The sequence below is a fragment of the Diabrotica undecimpunctata genome, chromosome 1 (assembly GCF_040954645.1).
Source record: "Diabrotica undecimpunctata isolate CICGRU chromosome 1, icDiaUnde3, whole genome shotgun sequence".
Taxonomy (NCBI): domain Eukaryota; kingdom Metazoa; phylum Arthropoda; class Insecta; order Coleoptera; family Chrysomelidae; genus Diabrotica; species Diabrotica undecimpunctata.
In genome coordinates this window covers 191,957,742-191,979,726 of record NC_092803.1, presented here as the reverse complement: position 1 = coordinate 191,979,726, position 21,985 = coordinate 191,957,742, and the positions used below count along the sequence as shown (strand labels likewise).

At 31.6% G+C, this 21,985-nt stretch overlaps 3 protein-coding genes across 4 annotated transcripts in view; 2 read left to right on the top strand and 1 right to left on the bottom strand.

Moving 5' to 3' along the window:
• The window catches only part of LOC140432800 (uncharacterized), a 214,381-nt gene that overhangs the window by 112,958 nt on the left and 79,438 nt on the right, over positions 1–21,985 (bottom strand). The gene's annotated exons all lie outside the window — the stretch shown is intronic.
• On the top strand, positions 1,669–15,392 carry LOC140441882 (uncharacterized). The gene is made up of 3 exons (XM_072532853.1): positions 1,669–1,881; positions 13,938–14,064; positions 15,193–15,392. The coding sequence occupies exons 1-3, from the start codon at positions 1,791–1,793 to the stop codon at positions 15,317–15,319; spliced, it is 345 nt and encodes a 114-aa protein (XP_072388954.1). The 5' UTR covers positions 1,669–1,790; the 3' UTR covers positions 15,320–15,392.
• Positions 16,211–20,663, top strand: LOC140441887 (uncharacterized). The gene is made up of 3 exons (XM_072532866.1): positions 16,211–16,386; positions 18,334–18,460; positions 20,471–20,663. Exons 1-3 carry the CDS (start codon positions 16,296–16,298, stop codon positions 20,571–20,573), a joined length of 321 nt encoding a protein of 106 aa, XP_072388967.1. The 5' UTR covers positions 16,211–16,295; the 3' UTR covers positions 20,574–20,663.

Sequence of the window (21,985 nt, the reverse complement as noted above, 5' to 3'; positions counted from 1 at the left end):
AAAAGTCCTAACCAATAAAATCAATAAACTAACAACTTTCTCAGATGAACAACAAGAATTCAGATCCGGGAGATCCTGTGTAGACACCATATTTGTATTAATACGAATTACAGAAAAGGCCATCGAGTACAATAAACCAGCATATCTATGTTTTATAGACCTGACAAAGGCTTTCGATCGCATTCAAGTCGAAAACGTCTTACACCTACTGTATAAAAGAAACATACCAATCAATATTATACAAACCATCGAAAACATTTACTTCCATAATCGAATAGAGGCAAAGATAAATGAAAAACTAACACAATGTATACCAGTACAAAGTGGAGTCAGACAAGGTGACTCGTCAAGACCACTTCTCTTCAATATAATAATGGGCGAAATAATACAAGCGGTACGTAAAAGTCATGGTTACAGAATGAGGAACAAAGAAATCCAAATATTATGTTAAGCAGACGACGCTGCATTATTCGACGAGACAGAAGACGAGCTCCAAATATTACTGGAAGAACAAACACCTAAGACAAGACACAAAAACAAGAATCTATACAACAATTAGACCTATATTAACATATACGGCGGAGAGAAGACCTGACACATCTACATCCAAGGTCAGATCGCAGAAATAATGGCAGAAGCATAGTTTTGTGAGAACTGACAGGATAAAACGTTAAGTGAAAATACATGTTCAGACAAGTCGTTCGATGTTGACTCAGTTGAGGACTAGTTCCACTGCAGTTCGCTTCATTTTTCCCAAAAAAAAACCTAATAATGACAGATTTGCGGCAATTCATCCACGATTTTCTCGAGGAATTTATTGAATTGTATAAAAATTTTTAAGTAGTTCTGTTTTAAAACCAAGTAGACTGCATTACAGGTTTCAGGAATTATTTGGCTTAACGCTGGTTTGGATATTATGGTAGTGAACTCCAAGTCCTTAAGGCTGCGTCCTGTTGCAAGATATCTGAGAGTTGCTGTGTGTCTTTCATAGGGTGTAATTGCTTTGCTCATGCAGGTGTCTTGTTTCAATATGTATGATGTTACCAAATCTAGCAATTGACAATAGGCTGAGGTGTCCATTCGCAAATAATTGCGCCAGTCATCTCAGTTCTTTTAGTAACGAGGCGTGGGAATATTGGCTTCTTTTAGAAGCCCACTCTCCTGACCATCTTGTCTTTTCCCTCTTCATCCCCTTTTTCCTCAGTCCTCCATAATAAAAAAAATCACTAAACAAACTTCACACAACTCAAGACTCTGAATTAGAAATGAGAATGAAAACGGAAGAGAAAACGTAGTGTGTATACACTGGACAAAACGTACATTTTGTCGTACGTTTTATATGACCCACAAAACGTACAAGAAAACGTAGCGTGAAAACCGGCCTTTAGTGGGACATATTTTAAAAAGCAATAAAGACAGACAACCCTCGTATCCTACTGTAAATTCTTCTACTTCTTTTTCTTCCTCAAAAATTGCCTTAAAATCTCCCATTATAATGGTAACATCCTGCGTTTTAATTATTCGATTATGGATACCTTTAAATTGGTGATCTTGTGAAAGGTAATCAATGTTTTTAAAATATAGATAAAACAGGAGGCGAAAAAATTATGTTTACGATATCGCACATAAACGTCTTATTAGTTTAGTAATTAAGCGACCTAATCTTAATTGCATAAAACATCTAAAATATGAGGTCAAATGTCAAGAAAAACCAGAAAATTAAAGTCCAATCATATCAGAAACAGTTGCAGCAGAATAATTACTAAGAAGAGACCACTTATACATTTAAAATGAAGATTTACTTTATTTCACTGATTGTGACAATTACATTTTTTAATGTAAACGCTTGGGTAGGAACACTGCGGTCTGATCCTGGTACAGGTATGCTATCTTTAAGATATAAATGTAAAATTTTAACAGATAATAACATGGTCCTTCTTTTTTAAGATGCGATAGCTACGGCTTAATGTAGGATGTAATTATAAAACGGAAATAGGTACTTCATATTTTGTAGATTTCGAAATATCTATTACTATTTTCGTTTGGGATAAGCCACAATATAAGTTTAAAATAAGTTTATTTTTAACGTTTCGATTTCCCTTCGGAAATCGTTCTTAAAATACAAAACATTAATAAATTACAATAAATTTTGTTTCTTGTTACTTAGTGAAAAATTCTTGTAACAGTTTAATTTTATGTGACTCATTCCTATTGGCAATTCAGACATATATTATACATTTTAGAGGAGTAGACGACTTTAAGATGATATTGCCAATATTGCTGAGTTGCGTTCCTGGAACGACTTTATTGTAAGATAGTCATTCAATTACATGAAATCAATTTTAACTTGAGAATATTTGTCGGAAAAGTTATAGCATGTGATTCGTGTTTAAAAAGATAACCACATGCCACGATGACGGTAAAATTCTCCTGTTAGTGATTCCATAGTAACTCATGAGGAAAAATCCAGAAAAAAACCTCATAATACTATTCCGACATGTTAAGTAATTGGTGTTAGATTTAGTTTACTTTCAATAAACATCAATTTCTGATTTTATATGTATGCTATTTAAAAAATATAAACGATGTATGCTTCACATGTTAATAACTTACTAATAGTGGTATTTTCTTTTTATTAACTTCCTCTTTTAATATGGGTAACCAGATCCTACTGCATTCTGCCGAGTAATTTACGACACAATTGGTTTTAGCATAATTAGAGCCGCCTCTTTGATTTTTCTATTTTTACCATTTGTTTCTTTTAGCACTATACACTGAACCCTACGTTCATTTGATGTTTCACCTAAATAAGACTGATCGCATTCACAAGGTATTTTATGAATAAAATTCTTTGTTCTCTTGTTCATTGTTAGCTTTAGTTTTGGATTAAATAGATCTCAATGTCAGAATGATGGTATTAGATTTTTGTTTCGATACAGTGCAGCGACAACCGCTGATACGTATTTCGACCTCCTTAGGTCTGGTCAGAACGGTATAGTCACTGCTCTGAACCAAAACAAAAATCTCTCCCGTCCTAGACAATAGTTATTAAAATAACTATATACAGACGTAACTACGCCATCTAAAAACCAAAAGAGAAATCAAACGATTTCTACCTAGCGAAACCGAATTCAAATCTTAACCACTGTGTTTCCTAAAATTTGCGAAACAAACAGCTGGATAAATTACTCGAAACCATACCAGAAACTGAATTCACTACGAATTTTGACCAGGATGAACGGCATGTGGAATGCAATTTTAGATTCCCTTCCGAGTAATTTATCCAGCTGTTTGTTTCGCAAATTTTAGGAAACACAGTGGTTAAGATTTGAATTCGGTTTCGGTTTGATTTCTCTTTTTGTTAGACCTCAATGTGTTTGTTGTTTTGAATGTTGTTGAAATGTTGAATATATTTCCTATCTTTTAAAGTTTTTCTGATAATCCTTTTATGTATTGTACTTGTATTGCTATTTTCCTCGTATTATTCCTTGTGTATGTTGTAGGACCTGGTTCTAAGTTGTTCTGTTCTATTCGGTCGACTGTTGAAAATTCCTAATTTATAAACGGTAAAGGACAATCATTTTTAATAAAACAGATGTTAACAAATGTTAACATAAGAAAAATTGTTTAATTTATTAATATTTGTATTTTGAGAACGATTTTAGAAGTGAAAATTGAAACGTCAACAAACTTATTTTAAACTTCAATTATGGCTTATTCCCATTAAAATAGTAGATAGATAAGTTTATTGACAATTTTTACATAGTAAACACTACATGTCATGTCACAATATGTCACTTATGTATGCATAGGAAATAACTAAGAAATAATACAAGAACATGTATTATAACATATACAGTGAAAATTAGAAATATAAAAAAAGACAATTCAGTTGGGTGTAAAATAGTTTTCATAAAAAGGACCACACTAGGCTTAAACCATGATACTATAACAAACAAGATAGGCTCACTTGCCGTTCTAATTTTAATCGACTTTGCGCATGACGTCATAGCGAGACAAAGCCAGGGGACTTGTGTGGATCTTATTTTAACGATGCATCATATGGCAACGTTGTTCCATTACTGTAATGAACAACTTCGAAACTTAAACTGTTAACGGTAAGTATACCTCGATGCCATATCTTGCACTAAGAAGTTATAACTAGTTACTTTCTGTGAAAACGTGGTTTGAAAATTAATAAGTAATTTGTAAAATTAATTAAAGAAATATATGAATCTACGATTTGATTGTGTGTATTACAAACAAAATAAATATTGCTACAAAACATAAATTAAATATAAAAGGCCGGTAAAATGTAACGAATTTGAACCATAAAGGAAAAGCGGGTCATACTTGAGACTTTATGAATATCATTTAGACATTTATTTTACAATCTTTGTGATTTTTCCCTTGCGGATATTGTAATTATCTTTAATATTTTTATTAACTCCATTGAGTATTTAGAATTAACTCCTATTTTATTTAGAATTCGTATTTTAAAATACATTTTACATCTAAAAAAAATAATTTTACATCTTCGCTAACATTTACATATTTTGCAGCTTCTATTAAGTTTCTTAAATATTTGTTTGTTATTTTTAATGTGTCGCCATTATAACTACGAAAAATATGTTCCAGTTCACTACATTTAGTTACAAATTCCAGTTACAAATTGAGTAAACCACCCTCAGAAATGTGGTTTACACTAGTAAACGAGTTATCGTGAGCGTCCTTCTTTTTCTTTTGTAACTTAAATGCAATGAAACCGGCGAAATTTTCCAATCCATCCCATTCCAGGTTTTTTATATTCGAATTAATAAAATATTGATGACTGTCAATTAAATCTTCAGGGTTAATTTCCGTATAACCACTAGGAAGGTTTAGCGAGAAAAGATCTCTTCAGTGACAATTTAATAACTAATTATACTATTAGTAGTAATATTCCATTGTTTGTCAGGCAATCTCAATAGTTTTAAACAATAATCAGCTTCTCTTAAACAATAATCAGCTTCTGTAAAATGTTTTGATCATATTCTCGCGGTTTCTACATTAAATTTGTCTCACTGAAAACACTTGAAAACCCATACTTTACGCATTTGTTTGTCTCTGGGAAACACAAAAAAACGACACTTCGAAAAAGTTTTACTTTTTTTATTATAATTGTTTAAACAACCCACCACTGCCCAATACATTATGGCAACCAAATAATTAGTCTTCTTTATAAAGTAGCTACAGGTAGTCGAGAGGAAGTTGCGTACGATAAATAAATTAGGTGATATTAACACAGTAAACTGAATGTTTTCACCACAAAATTTATATAACAATATAATATACAAAGTCTTTCCTACATCAATAAATAAATAAAAATATCATTCACTACGTTTTGAAGCACACAGGATAGCAACAGATAGAGCATTTAACTTGGCATCATTAAAGTTGTCTCGGGCTTACGTCACAGGTGTGCGAGAGAGATGCAAGAACATGCGCGTTGACTTATCTTGTTAGTTATAGTATCATGGGCTCAAACAAAAAACTTCCTGTATACTATAGAAACAGTGTTCCAGCAAGAAGTGCTTTGCTAGTTTATAGAACTGTTTAGAATTCATTACCTTAATATCAATATTTTTGTTCAGGTTGACCAGTTCAACCTTGTATCCATAGTAACACCTAGTAACTTTACTGGTTCAGATGGTTTAACCCATCTATCGGAACTAACGAATACTAAACGCTCAACTTACAATCAACCAACAGAATATCGAAAGAGTCGAGCAATATACATATCTAGGCACCAATTTAAATAGCCAATGAGACCATTTAACAGAAATTAAACAGCGAATAATAAAAGCAAAAGCAGCATTCGTTAGAATGAGAACCATTTTCAACAGTCGAGACATATCATTAAAAACAAAATGCCGTCTATTGAACTGCTACATATTCACAGTTCTGCTCTACGGAATGGAAGCATGGACACTGACTGTTGCATCTATGAATCGGCTCGAAGCTTTCGAAATGTGGTGTTATAGGCGCATCTTACGTATATTCTGGGTTGACAGAGTTACTAATGTGGAGGTCCTGCGTAGAATGGGGAAAGAATGTGAAATTCTCATGACCGTCAAAACTAAAAAGTTGGAATATCTAGGACATGTAATGAGAAATCAAGAACGTTACGGCCTTCTCCAGCTGATTCTCCAAGGGAAAGTAAATGGTAAGAGAGGACCGGGAAGAAGACGCATTTCCTGGCTTCAAAATTTATGAAAGTGGTATAACACGACTACCACTGAACTGTTCCGCGCTGCAATAAAGAAAGTAAAGATAGCCGTGATGATCGCCAACATCCGGAACGGATAGGCACTTTAGAAAAAAAAAGTGTATGCATATACACATAAGTGCATACATAAGTGTACATTATACAGTGTATACATACATAAGTGTATAATCTATACTATTAATTGCTAGTGCAAAAAGTGTATCTATTCGAGTCAAAAAACCTCATAAAATCCCTATAACTGAATCAAACAAAAAGAGAAAATTATATCAAGAAAAAACAAATATAAGGAACAAACAGGGATACTCACTTCTCGTCCAGGGACCCATCAGGACATTTGATGGGTCCCTGGACGAGAAGTGAGTATCCCTGTTTGTTCCTTATATTTGTTTTTTCTTGATATAATTTTCTCTTTTTGTTTGATTCAGTTATAGGGATTTTATTCTTAAATAATATAACTATAACATACTAAAAAAATCACTAAAATCGGACACACAGGTTTAGGAAATTCGAGACATCTAACATGCCCCATTTTTAAGGTGTTCCGTTAATATTGCCGGTGTGTGTAGTTTTTGCTTACTTTCTCATTATAAAGAACTACATGGGAAATAAGAATTGAGTGATTTGTGGCAAATTTTGCAATTAACCTGAAAATGCTTAGTATTTCCGAACCAGTTAAATATAGGTATTTATTTGTATATGAAATATGTTTAGAATAGTCCGAGGAATCCAAAAATTGATTACTACAGAGGGTATTATATGTGAAATAAGAAAGTTGGTATTGGCTACTTTTACATGACACATTCTGTGTGAAATGTTTTTATTACAAAATATGCGCAACTAAAAATACCAATCTGCGTGCACGTTCCACTCTGTATAATGTGGATTGTTTAACCTCAATACCAAATAAAGTGTAAGAATTAATGACAGATATGTATATTATATCACCTACGTACACATTGAAACTAATTTTACCGACAAAATATTTACAATAATAGTAAGACAATATTATATTCTGCCCCCAACACTGTTTAATTTATATTAAGATTGTTTATTTAAAAAATAATTAAAAAAAATAAAAACAAATGGAGAATTGTTTAATGTAATTAGTAATTATGTGTGCCCTTAATTAAGTAATTCTACCAAATAAGGTTGAAGGCCTTCAAATTCTGCTAAATTGTATCCAAGGAGTAGCAAAAATGCTTGGTCAAGGAAAGAGAGAGGACGCATAACCGTATGGAATTGACTGAGGCCTAACCCGGTACCAGAAAGGTTGCCAGGTCATATTTTATTTCTTCAGTACATTGAGAATAATGGATATATATATATATATATATATATATATATATATATATATATATATATATATATATATATCAATAAATAGATTTTTTTCAAAATTTGTAATTGAACACTTTTTAAACATAATTTTATCATTACATATTTTTTAGTAGATCGATATAGTGTTTCAGGAAATTGAAGTTGAAATCAGTAGATATATTGAAAAATCAGTAGACCTGGTGACACTGCGAGAAATATTAATCGGCAACGTACAGGCACCAAAACATCGAAACTTTCTTCACTTTCCGAAGATTTATTAAATGAGTATTACCCGTCCTATATATTTCATATATATATATATATATATATATATATATATATATATATATATATATATATATATATGTATATATATATATATATTGTTATGTTTCTTCTTTCCCAACCAAAGAAAAATAAATAAAAAAAAACCATCGAAATAAAATTTCAAGATATCAATAAAAACGAATTGTATATAGTAATTTAAGATAAGATTTAGTGTAGATAAGAATAGAAATTTGTTTGGCAAACGACCTTTTTCCGTTTCAAACAAAATTATCAAAAAACCTTTGTTTAGAATTAGAAGACATTTTACCTGTAAGTTAATCTTTTCATTGTTTGTATAGTCGAGTATTAAATGACCATATTCTAATCTTTTGAAATAAGTATAAATTGTGTATTGACAAAACCAATTTTAAAGTAAGCTATTTAGTTTTTCTCTGAAACCGAAATTAGGCTTTTCCAAAATCATGGTAAACACAATTTGAGCTTTTAATTGGACGGTCGTTTTTAAATGGGAATTTGTGAGCCGATCATGAGACCGGAGAATTTAGTGATAATTTGGTCATCGAAAGAAACAGTCGTTTGTCTCAAGATAGAGTGTGGTTCGTGAGTTTGGATTCCGAAATTGTGAAAAGAAGTGAATAGTTTTGCAGAAGGAGATAACAAGTAGATTAAAAGAGGTCCTTGTATCTACCGTGGGCATTTTGTAAAGTATATGTAAAAGTATTCTTACGGCATCAAGTTGACAAAAGGAGGTCCTTGTGTCATAAATAAGTAGCTGAGTTTGGAGAAGTGAATCAGGTGTTTTTGTGTAGTCTGCAGGAGGTTTGCAGAGACGTTAGGAAGGAGCCGAGGTGCCAAAGAGGAGAGATCACATCGTTGAGGAGACTGGACTTTTCTGGGTATGTTCCAACATACAACTCAACAAGAAAACAAGCTGTAAGTGTTTGTACAATTAAATTTTATATCTGTGAAGGATCGGTTTGACATCATGGTCATTAGCATTCAAATTTAAGAACTAAGGTTTTGGTAGGCTAATCAAAAGTTGAAAGTTTTGTTGTTTCTTGTTTCAAGTAAAGAAAAATTTAAGTAAAATTGGTTTTCACGTAATATAAATGTATGTAGATTTAAAATCTTATTATTATAAAAATTTGATTTATTTTCTTGTATGCTGATTGATAAGATAACGACAGAATTTGATAATTGTTTTATTCGTTCATATAAAATAAAGAAACGTAAATTTTTGTAATATAATATATTTTTATTCTTATCCTTCTTCTCTATCCCGATAAAAGAAAACTAGAAAATCTTTGAATCCATCGAAGACAGGTAATATAAGGAGTTTATTTTACTTTTGATAACAAATAAGTTATATTTTTTTATTGGCTCAATAAACTAAGATTAAAGTCAAAATAAACAATCTTAACAAATATATATATATATATATATATATATATATATATATATATATATATATATATACATTTCAAATATATCTAAATAATATTCCTAATATACAGCCAATTTACATGAGAGATTATTCGAGTTTCCCAGCGAATCTAAGGAACTCCTTGTTTAATACAGATATAGAAATACTATGCCCAAAATATTACCAAATTTATAAAGATGCCTCAAAAATTAACTCTAAAGTTGCTGCTGCTATATGGGACCCTAAAACACAATACACAGAAGGAATAGGTCTAGATACAGATACCACAGTATTTACAGGAGAACTAATAGCAATATTAAGAGCAATGCAGTACATAGCAACGATCACCAATAATGATAGATTCGTGATACTTTCAGATAGCAAAAGTGCTCTAATTAAATTGGAAAAGTGGGCAGAACATTACAATCATATCATTATAGATATAATAAAAAACTTTATTGAACTCAAATCCAAAGGTAAAGAAATATCATTCTGTTGGATAAAAGCTCATTGCAATTTAAAAAATAATGAAATTGTAGACAAACTAGAGATACTAACTATGAATGTAAGTTAACACTAAATGACGCCTATGCTTATATTATAGTTTATTTTTATGAACGAGAGAGTAATTAGCATAATTTTAACTGGTAGCTCCGACCACTCCATGGGCGTGCTCAAGATTAATTGAAAAATTACTTTGAATAATTGTAAAAAATAAATGAATTATTTCAGTGTTATAAAGTGTTATGTGTATGTAAACAAAAGTGACCTCTTTTATCACACACTATATTAGAAATGACTGGCCTACATTAAAAAGGGTTTTAAAAAATTCACATTTTTTTTAATTTTTAAAAATTACAAAAGAGAAAAAGAGTTTTTAAAACCGTCTAAGGTATGTTAAATAGATGAATAAAAATATTAATATAAAACTTACAGCTACTTGTTACAAATCCAAATCAGATTCAGAAGATGAACTTTCAGAACCAAGATTTATAATAACTGGCTCGATCATTTTGTCAGTCATATTGTCCAGCTTCCACATTTTTTCCTCTTCTTTAATAGTGTGATTTACTGCCTTTTCCCAGTTTTCAGGTTTTACATTAATTACGGCCACCAAAAACAACTGTTTAACATCATGAATTTTAAAAGTGGTATTTTTTCTTGAAACTTCACTCTTTATCTGTGGCCATACCAGTTCAATCGGGTTTAATTCACAATGATATGGTGGGGATCTAAGTACTGTCATTCCACGATTTTTGGCAATCATCAATTTCGTATTTTTTAAATTTTTCTTTATGAAGGGCACACAACGAATAAAGTTCCTTTCTTATAGATCCGGGATGGTACGTAATATTTTTTGAACTCAGCCAATTCTGCAAGTCTTTTTTTAACCACTTGGTTGTGGGCAGTCCTTCTATAAGTCTGGAGTGATAACTTGCATTATCCATTACTATTACACAGTTCTTAGGAAGAAGATCTATCATTTGTTCGAACCATTCTTGAAAGACATCAGCGTTCATGTCTTCATGGTAGTCACCGGTACGAGTTGATTCAAAAGTTAATAAACCACCTTCAACAAAACCGTCTGAACTGCCAATGTGTACTATTATCAGCCTGCGTCCCTTTCCTGATGGTGGGTTTAAACCAGTAGATAAGTTATTTACAAAAGCGTGCCTTTGACTTGTAACAGTTTCATCCTGCCAAAATTTATTTGGTGTATGACCCTCGTTGATCCATGTTTCATCAAGATAAAATATTTTTCTTTTTTGGTTTCTCATTTCCTTTATGGTTCTTAGAAAATGTCTTCTCCATATGACAATATCGCTTCTTTCTAATAAAATAGACTTTCTGGGATTCTTTTTCCAGTGGAAGCCTATTTCTTTTAAAAGTTTCCGTACTTCGACTCATTTCTGGGTAATCCTTATCATCTCGAACTGAGACAAGAACTTTATCCAATGTTGGAAATTCTTGTCTAAAGAAGAATTCCTGCACTTTCCGTCGAAGTCCTTCTTTAAAATGATATTCTATTTGGAATTTTGGTTTCCCTGGAGCATTACGTGGCATTTGAAAACTACCACATTTCTCTTCTTTAATAACTCTGTAAATCGTAGATTTCCCAACACCAAGTGTACTGCTAACTAACTCAACGGTCTCATCAACACTTTCACATAAACGTTTGTCTGTAAATGATTTAAAACAATTAAATATTAATGTTTTTTCATTAACTGTTAGAGGACCAATTTTTCGGCGTTTACACGGCACTTCCAAATTTTCCATAACACTAGTATACACAATAAACTGCACCTTGCAACTGAAGTACCTACTTTTAGTGAACTGTTAAGAATTTTGAATACGCCACTTGGACCTTCCTATATACAAAATGAAAAAACCCACTATCACATTTTCTGTAGAATAAGTTTAGAAGGTAATTATCTAGTCAATTACTGTCGTAGATTCCTGGAATTAAAGAATTAAATGTTTGATTGTTGAAACCCTTACTTCGTGGAATGCACTCATTTCAGATAAAATAAAACGTTTTATTTTATCTAAAGAATTAAACTTTATTTTGCAAATAGGTAGGTACTTAATAAACTTTTATTGGTTATATATAACCAATAAAATAAACATCTTACATTTCTTGCAAATTCATTAGTACCTGTTAACCTCCATCACTCCGACACTGGCAACCTTATTTAGGGATTAGTAACTCTCACAACTATTGTATTCTATTCTGCTCCAACCTTTATACCTGGTGGTCATACTCAATTTAAAATTGTTTTCCTATATACTTCTGTAAACTTGTTGACAAATATCTGTTTTTCATTGAGTCACCCGTATCAACAGTTTAGGGATTTGCATACATAATTTATTGTTTTATTACTCTCTCATACATAAAAATACACTATAATAAAATCAACAACTGGAAAGAATAGTATGTTAATTCCAAAAAGGGACTGTATTATAAAACTATCCAGACATAGATCCCATCTAAAAGCTGGTTTAGTGACTATCAAGGCAACAAGGTCTTTATATCATATATATGTAGACTTAGGTTTGGCCACTCCCTAGTTCCACAACATATTGTGAATGTGGAGAATTAGGATCCGCAGAACACATGATATTAGATTGTAATTTAAAAAAAAAAAAAAAAGAAATAGATTATTTTAAAGATCAAATTTATATTACACAATATATAAGAAAGCCTTTTAATCTACAAGGCTTTGATTGCTACTAAATATAAAAGTATCTATGAGATCCTAATTAAACACATTATTAATATAAAACTAAAATTGTGAAATTTTATTGTGAAAGTTAAAATATGAAAAAAAAATAAATAAAAAATAAATAAATAAAGAATAAATAAAAAAATAAAATTAAATTAAAAAACAATAAAAAAAAATAAATTAATAAAAAAAACACACATACAAAGAAGGCCTAAACCTCCGAGGTGTTGAACCGGGTTTATGCCTTAGCACTGTGTTAAAAAAAATTATATAATTTAATAGTTATTAGTAGGAAGTATTAATATTTAGTATAGCATGCAGTATTTTTTGCCTAATTTTTCAACAAAAACGTTCACTAAAATATATATACTGTGTGTCAGCCAAATGGAATAAATTAGCTAATAAATAAATAAGGAAGCATTCGAAAAAACGGTCGAACACGTCGATTAGTATCTATAGTTGCGCATTTTTTTCCATAAAAACCTTTTATACGGGGTGTATCTGATAACGGTGGCCAGTACCAACTAGCTTATTTTAAATGGAACACCCTGTATATTAATTAATTTTTAGATTCTTCAGATCATTTTTGCTATTTTTGAATACAATGTCCTATACCTATCTTTGACTGTTTCGAAAATATTAAGTAAAATGCAAAAATATTCATATTTAGAAAAGAACATTCTGTTCCATGAGAACATAAGTAGTTGTCAGTGCTATAGTCGTTTGAATTTCGTTAACTGCAAGCCAGGAAAATGTTTCATTTAACAGAAATGCACAAAATTACAATTATACATATAATTGGCTATGGAGATAAGACTTCGATAAAAATGGAAGTAGCTCGTTTATTTCACGAAGCATTTCCTAATTTGCCGCACAGATCTCAAGGAACAATTAGTAAAATAGAGAAGCAATTTCTGAGCCGAGGAATTGCTGGGCCATGTTAGGAAGGTAAAAAAATAAGCTGCCAATGAAATAAGTGAGGATAACAAATTGGCTGTTAAGCTTGTGTCTGAGGAACACCCACATACATCTGTTCGAAAATCAGCCCCAGTACTCGATATTAGCTATTCATCGGTTATTTGAATATTACAAGAAAACAAAATGCATCGCTATAAAATTATACATACTCATGAGCTTATGAAAGATGATTTTAACAGGAGAACCTATTTTTGTTAACAAATGATGGTAATGTGATCCAATTAGAACATGTTTTGTTTTCTGACGAGTCACCTTTACTCTTCACGATCATGCTAATCGTCAAAATTGCCGCTATTGGTCCAGGGAAAACCCTCACTGGATGAGAGAATGCAATACTCAATACCTTGATCGTTTCACTTCTATGTTTAATGATTTTTTAATAATTTTGGGGCGAAGGAAATCTTGAATCTGTAAAGGAACATATTTATCTGCTTTTCAGAGCATCTTGGTGACTGCTATTCATCCTCTAAAGGTGTAGGTGCTATGAAATTTGGCGAAGAGAAACGATTGGAAGGAGAATGTGTTCAATTGATTTGTTCACAAAATAGAGATATTCAAGAAGTGGGGTGAGTAAGAGATTTTTAACCAATTTTTGTTTGTATCTAAAGAGAAATATATAAATATAACTAGGCATATCGAATACCTTTTTCGTTATAGTTATTCACATTAGCTTCACTATGACATCCCAATAAAAAATAAATAAATTTCTTATTAAGATATTTTTGAACAGGAAATAAAAGTCCGAGACGTAAAGACAATAATAAAAAAACCAAAAAAGAGAACACGTTACGACATGTTCAAAAGGTTTGGTTAACATACCCACGAGAGTATCAAATATATGACCTGTCACTGTACAGGGCTTCATCGCGCCATTGTATAGTCTAAAAGTTTTATAGATATCAAATAGACCTATAGAATAAAATGTTCTGATTGCTAATAAGTACGTTACTATAGAGCGTTTCACGTTAAGAAAATAACATTGTGGAGATAGGGCCATGTATTTCTTATGGACGATAGAAGCGCAGCGATGCCACGATGAACGAACACAAGCACGATTCAAGGTTGTATATAATTTGTATTTTCTTTCTCACAGACATGAATTATTAAATTAATGTTTTTTAACGTAATTGACCAAAAGTGCCCATTCGAAGCAAGAAATGAAAAGTAGGGAAAATGATTTTAATTAAATAAATAGTATTTACAAAAGATAATTTTATTTTATCTTATTTTAATTATAGTAACGACAGTTTATTTGTTTTTCGGTAAGAATATCATATACCATGAATCATAGAAATCAGTAGAAAATATTGCTTAGTTAAATCATCCACTTTGCCGGCTATTAAAGGTTTAAAAGCAAATAAACGAACCGCTTGGAATGCATATATCTAATTACTAATTGCAACTTAAAATAATACGGTGTACGTATGTCAGCGATTTTATGTCGTTCTCTGAGACTACATAATGATAATAAGGCTTTGTGGTTATTCAGTTGTTATTCTGACTTTACAGTTAAATGTTAATTGAAAATGGAAATTCGAAAAATATATCGACAATCTAGTAAACCGCATGCCTGAGAGTTTTGGCAACACTGATCTCCATAAGCCTAATGTTATTTTCTTAACGTGGAACGCTGTATAACAAAAATATTTAAAGGAGAGTTACGTATACCGACTAATCAATTATTTTTATTTTAGATGTGGTTCTGTAGGAATAGCAGCACCCTGCAAGATAATGCCAGGAGATTTATCTAAGCCTTATCCAGACTGTTGTTTTGAAATATATTGTCCTGAAACACTTCCTCTTCCTAAAGGAAAGGCTTAAAAAGTTCTTACCCACCGAATATGAATGAGTTGTTAACAAACTGTTATATAAATATATATAAATAAAAATAAAAGTTTTTCCTTTAATAAACATGGAAAGTTTCGAACGTAGATTTGAGGTTCGAATCGGTTTGTAAATGTCCCTTTGTCCGCTTCTTGTCGATCGACGATGATAGGTATAATAAATGGTTGAAGTTGTGGAGTAAAAGTGTTGATTTATTGACAGCTACTGGTAATTACACAATATGATGTTCGTTAGGTAACTACTTATGATTGACTGTAGTAGACTGCGCTCACATGAGCTCAAATCCCAAATTTATAATCTCACAAATAATTCATACCTCAGCACAGAGGTTATTGCTTCCTATCATACCATACCAACTTTGCACTATTAGCTTACATTACAATTTAATCTAGGCCATCATTGCAATACTTAGGAAGTTCAATTAGAAAAAATATATTATTCGACAATTCATTAACAGGTGAATGGACTTTAATTATTAAAATATTACTCGATATCATTTTCACAATGTCACTTATACACGGTGAAACTACAATAGATTAAGAAGTTAAGAATAATGTGAGATTACAAATTAAGGGGTTAATTTGTAATCGTAAATTTCAAATGATTACTGTTTTGTAGGTTTATGTGTCCCTAACCAGCAATTGAAGGTAAAAAGTAAATTGATTAATTATAAATTATTAATAATATCAAAAATTAACGTAACTAAGTTGGGAAGCTTTGATATAATTTTGTGACCTCCTGAGTAATAATCAACTGTTTTGAACTAATTTTTAAAATAAAGATAAGGAAGCACTGTATAGTGATATGTTTAAAATTTGGTAAGTAATATAATCTTAATTATATAAGAAAATATCTAAAATGAGAGGTCAAAAGACAAGAAAAGTCATAAAACGAAAGTTGAGTCGGAATTGTAACAACAGTTGTATTAGTGTAATTAGAAGGAAGGCACAAGATGAAGACTTTCTTTATTTTATTGATTGTAACAATCACATTTTTTAATGTAGAAGCTTCTGTAGCAATAATGCATTCTGAAAATGGAACAGGTAATCTCCTTTTAAGATATAACTTTGCTTAATATTTTATACAATAAATTTTTATCAATTTGTTTTCTATAAATTTCTCGTATTGCTAACGCTAGCTATAGGCTATTGATTATGTCCAAAAAAGAGGGCTAATTATTTTATATGCTCAAGGGAGCCCCAAGTTTGAAAAATTCGCGGAGTGCTACCGTTTAGAGGGGTGAATTTTTGAGAAAAGGGGGAATTAGTCCATTTTTCAGTGTTTTATTTTTAACTCGAATTCTATGCACTCTTCATATCATATACACCTACAGAAAAGTTTTCAAAATTAAAGTTCCTATCGAAATGTCACTTTCTAAAGTCATTGAGAAAAATATATTCAAAAAACGAAACAAAAAACACGAAAAAACGCGATTTTATTCCTATAACTTTTTTCACAGGGCTATACGCATAGACATTGTTTGTCTCAAGGAAAACTACACTTTCTTTTCAAAATGACGTTTGGTAGAAGTCTTTAGGATTCATAGTATACGAAATAAGTTTTTTTGAAGTTCGCCACTCATACCAATTGTGTGCCATTTTCCCTATTTTTTTCGCAAACTGTTCTATAACTTTTTTTTCTACACAGCTTTAAGTACATGAAATGATACATTTAATAGAAAGAAATTAATTTTAAAATGGTCTATTGTAGAAGTTTCTACGACTAATTTTTAGCAAGATATGGTTATTCAAAGTTTTCTACTTTTAACGATTTTGTTAACTTTTACGGCCATAAAAAAAGAAAGCTTATTTTCTGTACCTACTTTAAAAGTGTCTATTGTAAAAGATTCTAGGTAATCAAAATATGGTTAAAATACTGGGAGACATCTGGCAACACTGCCTTACGCATCAACTCTCCCTCTCCCCCCTCACACAACTAACGCTTCGCTGCATTGCTTAGTGCAGGGGTGCAGGCCCAGCAGCCATCGAAGATGGAACTTTCGATTGCTGTTACCGCCAGATGCGAAATCCGTGCTGTGTTACGTTTTTTAAATGGAAAACGGATTTCACCTATTGATATTCATCGTCAGTTAATCGAAATTTATGGGAAAAAGTGCATATCTGTTCACAAGTTCGCAAATGGAATAGACAAGTCAAATGAATATTGCTTTAAGATCAGAGATTTACCATTAATGACCTTGATTTGCGTACTCCTGAGACTTCCCACGGAACAATTCATGTCCAGTGATGTGAGGCTTCTCCAGGACAACGCTCAACCGTATGTCTCATATCAAACTAAACAACCGCAAAGAGATTTTGCCTGAACTGTTGTGTCCCCCCTAGAGTCCGGACCTAGCACCAAGTGATCACTTGTTCACAAAAGTAAACAAACACTTGAGTGTCTTACGTCTTACACTTCAGTACCGATGATTTGTCAAGGAAAAGGTTACTAGATTCCTCAATGGAATGGGGGTAGAATTCTATAACAAGGGGGTAGAAAAGTTGGAGCATCGCCTGCAAAATTGTTTGGATAGAAACTAGCTAAAAAATAGCGTGAGTGGCGAACTTTAAAAAATCATAGCTTTTTTGCTTCGTTTTTTAAATATTTCTTTTAAAAAATATATTTTTGACTTCAGAAGGTGACATTTCGATATAAAATTTAATTTTCAACAACTTTTCTGTAAATGAATATGAACGAGCAGTTCATATAATTCGTTAGAAATAAAAAACTGAAAAATGGGCTAATTCACCCCTTTCTCAAAAGCGAACCCGTTTAAATGGTATCACTCTGCGGTTTTGGATCGGAATCGGAACGATTTCCGAAGTGGAAATCGAAACGTCATAATAAACTTTTTTAAACTGAAATTGTGGTTCATTAGTAATTAAGATAGTAAATATTATTTAAAGTTATTGGGAATTTGTTCAAATTATTTTAAAAGTAAATTTTTGTAGCACTTGTATTTTTATAAACAACATTTACCTGCTTTTCAGAGCATCTTGGTGACTGCTACTCTTCCAAACCTGGTATAGGTTCTATGAAACTGGGCGAACAGAAGCAACAAGAAGGTGCTTGTGTAAAATTAACGTGTTCAACAAACAGGCTTATACGTAAAGCAGGGTAAGATACTTTAACCTAATTTTGATTATTTACATAACCTATTTGATTATTATATTATGGTTTCAGTGTCACATTTCGGTCTAATGCATGTAAAAGATAGCGACAAAAAATAATATCTCTGATTACTTTTCGTTGATCCAAATATATTGCAATTCATTCAAACATATTCTTTTAATCGGAAAGAATATTTATGTATAAAAATAAATATTGGTTTTCATTTAACCACACTCGATCCATAACCAATCAAATCGTGCCAATATTGGAATATAAAACTGTTAATTCTTGAACTGTGAATCTTAATGCTGTCTAACGCTATATGTCAAAGTCGTCCGTGTAGTTGTCCAGGACCGGCGTGGGAATTTTAACCTAGACAGCTGTATTTATATATCTGTTTTCAAACAATTAAAATAATTTCGTCGGTCAGATAGCCAAGCGGAATATTTCGCTAAAGCTCAAATATAATTCATGGCTAAATTAATAAACACAAGTTTTTTTCTCATATATAGGTACATCAATTTTCATTGGATTTTATAAAGTGACATACCGATATAATGTCTAATTAGTCAGCAATTAATTGATCTTAATTTCAGTGTAATATAATTCCTGTATGACAAAGTAATCAAACAAAAGAATTTCATTAATTTAATGGAAATTTTTAACATAAAAGTCAATAAAAAAGATAAAAATTTAACAACAAATGTGTTTAAGAATCTGAGCTTCCTCCGGCAGTATTAATTACAGAATGACACCGCCTTGGCATGCATTGGTTTTGAGGCAATAAGAAGATTTTGAAGATCTTGTCTAGTATGAACATTGTGCAGATGAGGAGCAATCCGTCTCTGATACATGCTAGATGGGATTAAGATCTAACGATTGTGCTGGTCACGGTAAAAGTGTAATATCCTCATTATGAACGCCAATCTCTTACTGTTGCAGCAATGTGATCTTGCATTATCCTGCATGTGATGCAAATCAGGACCAGCAGCAGTGGCAAATGGAAGGACGACTGTTTCTAAGATCATCATCATAGGTGGCTCGACAATCTGTAGGTCTTCTTCCTTTACTTTACTTCTTGTGCCCTCTGGTTTTGAAAATGTTATTCTCTTCGTGTATTCGTGATCTGACATCCTTGCAATGTGTCCAGCCCATTTAAGTCTCTGAACTTTAACGAATTTCACAATATCTGGATCGGTGTATAACTGATATAGTTCAAAGTTGTATCTTCGACCCATTTTTTACGACCCCAAATTTCTTTCTAAGAATTTTTCTCTCAAAAATACCAAGAAGTCTTTCATCATTTTGAGATAAGGTCCACGTTTCAGCCCCTATATCAAAACCGGTCTTATTAAGGTCTTGTATATATTGAGCTTTACTGCACGTTTTATATTTTTATTTTGTAAATGTTTCTGGAGACCGTAAACAGTTCTATTTGCTATTGCTATGCGTCTTTTTATTTTGTCGCTTGTTGCGTTTACTAGCGATCCAAGAAATGTGAATTATTTGACTTGCTCGCTCAAATGTATGTAATCACACTCGGAGACGTCAAAATGAAGTGCAACATCAGCTCGTGAAAGAACAGCCCCGATCATATTCACAGCACTTAATATTTGAATATGTATTAAATTCCAACGCTCCATGACCATCGTTGCTTTTAATAATCTTGTTGTAGCAAAATATTAAAGTAAAGACAGAGTATCTTTAAAATTTGAAGCCCTTTTTCTTTACAATTTGAAGTGTATGAATTAATCGGACAAGTTTGAGACGCTGACACTTTTGCCTAAATAAAATTTTTCATGGCATATCTTCATTTGCAGAGAACAAGTTTTCAAATTGAATAATACTGTCAGATATTTACATTATGAACCAACTACTTTACTGGGAAATCTACTATCTGAATAATGTTGTTCGATATATAATTTACATTGTTATATTTATAGTTATAGTAATATATCAAACTTTTAATTAATAGAAAATCTATAGCAACTAATTCGTTTTTATTCTTTATTTCAGCTGCGGATCTGTAGGAGCAGAACCTCCATGCGTAGTAACACCTGTAGATCTGTCCAAGTCTTACCCAGACTGTTGCCCTGACATATCTTGTCCTGATGTCTAACAAGCCCTCGTACAATAAAAATGAACGGGTGTAAACAAATTGTAAATTTAAATATGTTTTTTATATTGCAATAAAACAAAATTTACAGTTTTTTAGTTTTAAACTCACTACTAGTTGTGATCTGATCGTTCTTACCATAGTCAGTACAAACATAGTAAACCAGATAATGAAATGACACTGAAATAAAAAAATCAACCAGAACATTGAAGAAACATACAAATTCCTCTATTAATTTTCAGCGTCAGGTATAAACTAAATTAGTTCCTTTCGAATCGAAAATCCAAAATACATCTATCTGCTAGTAATAAGGACAACAGTAATATAAGCACATGACCGTATCTAGATATTTCGAACCATAACAAAAACAAAATAAACAGAATGGCAAAAGAACAAGTCGAAATTGCAGTGGAAACAGCGAAGAAATCTACAAAAATATATTATAATATTGATGGTTGGGAAACTTGTATTGTTTTGGCGTCACGCTCCCGCTACGTTAGCCCAACTGATTCTTCATTTCATGTTTTACTTTCCAAAAAAAGTACAGATTGTACTTTTTTAATTTATTGGATATAACTTAACAAATTTAACCAAGGTCAGGTTGAGCAAAGCTGCGTACTACATTTATCGATGTCAGCGATGACTTGATTATAATTTGCTTTCAAACATGATTTTTGTTGTTTAGACAATAAAGAAAAATACAAAAAAGTGAAGAAACTAGTAGAAACGCAGATCAAGGAAGCTAAAGAACGCTGGATGGATGAAAATTAAGAAGAAATAGAAGAATTTAATATGAAACACGAAACACATAACCTACATAAGACACTGAAAGAAATTACGGGTAATACACGGAAGAGAATACCGCAAGTTATAAGAAACTCCAATGGTGATCTCCAATTATCAGAAGAAGAAAAACAACAAACTTGGGAGAAATACATCAAGGACTTATTTACCTATAAGAGGGAAGAAATAAATAAAATATTATTGCCAACTAATGAAAATATACAAATTCTAATATCAGAGGTGAAACAGGCAATTAAAAACTCAAAAAGTGGTAAAGCGCCATGTCCTGTTGAAACTCCAGTAGAAATATTAAAAATCCTAAATGAAGAAAATATTGAGTGTCTAACTAAATTGTACCACGACGGTCATATTCCTAATGAATGGTTAAAATCTATCTTTTTAGTATTACCCAAGAAAAATAATCCTAAATCTTGCGATGAACACCGATTAATTAGCCTCATGAGCCACCCTTTAAAAATACTACTCAAAATTATTTAACAGCGTATATATAAAAAATGTGAAGAACAACAAATTACACAACACCCAGTTTGGATTTAGAGGTGGAATCTGAACATGAGAGGCATTGTGCGGAATGACGGTACTATTACAAAAATGCAGGAAATATAATAAAA

Coding starts and splice junctions, on each gene's coding strand:
- LOC140441887 (XM_072532866.1), top strand. CDS start 16,296: ATGAAGACTTTCTTTATTTTATTGATTGTAACAATCACATTTTTTAAT. Junction 16,387..18,333: donor GCATTCTGAAAATGGAACAG/GTAATCTCCTTT, acceptor CCTGCTTTTCAG/AGCATCTTGGTGACTGCTAC. Junction 18,461..20,470: donor AGGCTTATACGTAAAGCAGG/GTAAGATACTTT, acceptor TCTTTATTTCAG/CTGCGGATCTGTAGGAGCAG.
- LOC140441882 (XM_072532853.1), top strand. CDS start 1,791: ATGAAGATTTACTTTATTTCACTGATTGTGACAATTACATTTTTTAAT. Junction 1,882..13,937: donor GCGGTCTGATCCTGGTACAG/GTATGCTATCTT, acceptor TCTGCTTTTCAG/AGCATCTTGGTGACTGCTAT. Junction 14,065..15,192: donor AGAGATATTCAAGAAGTGGG/GTGAGTAAGAGA, acceptor TTTTTATTTTAG/ATGTGGTTCTGTAGGAATAG.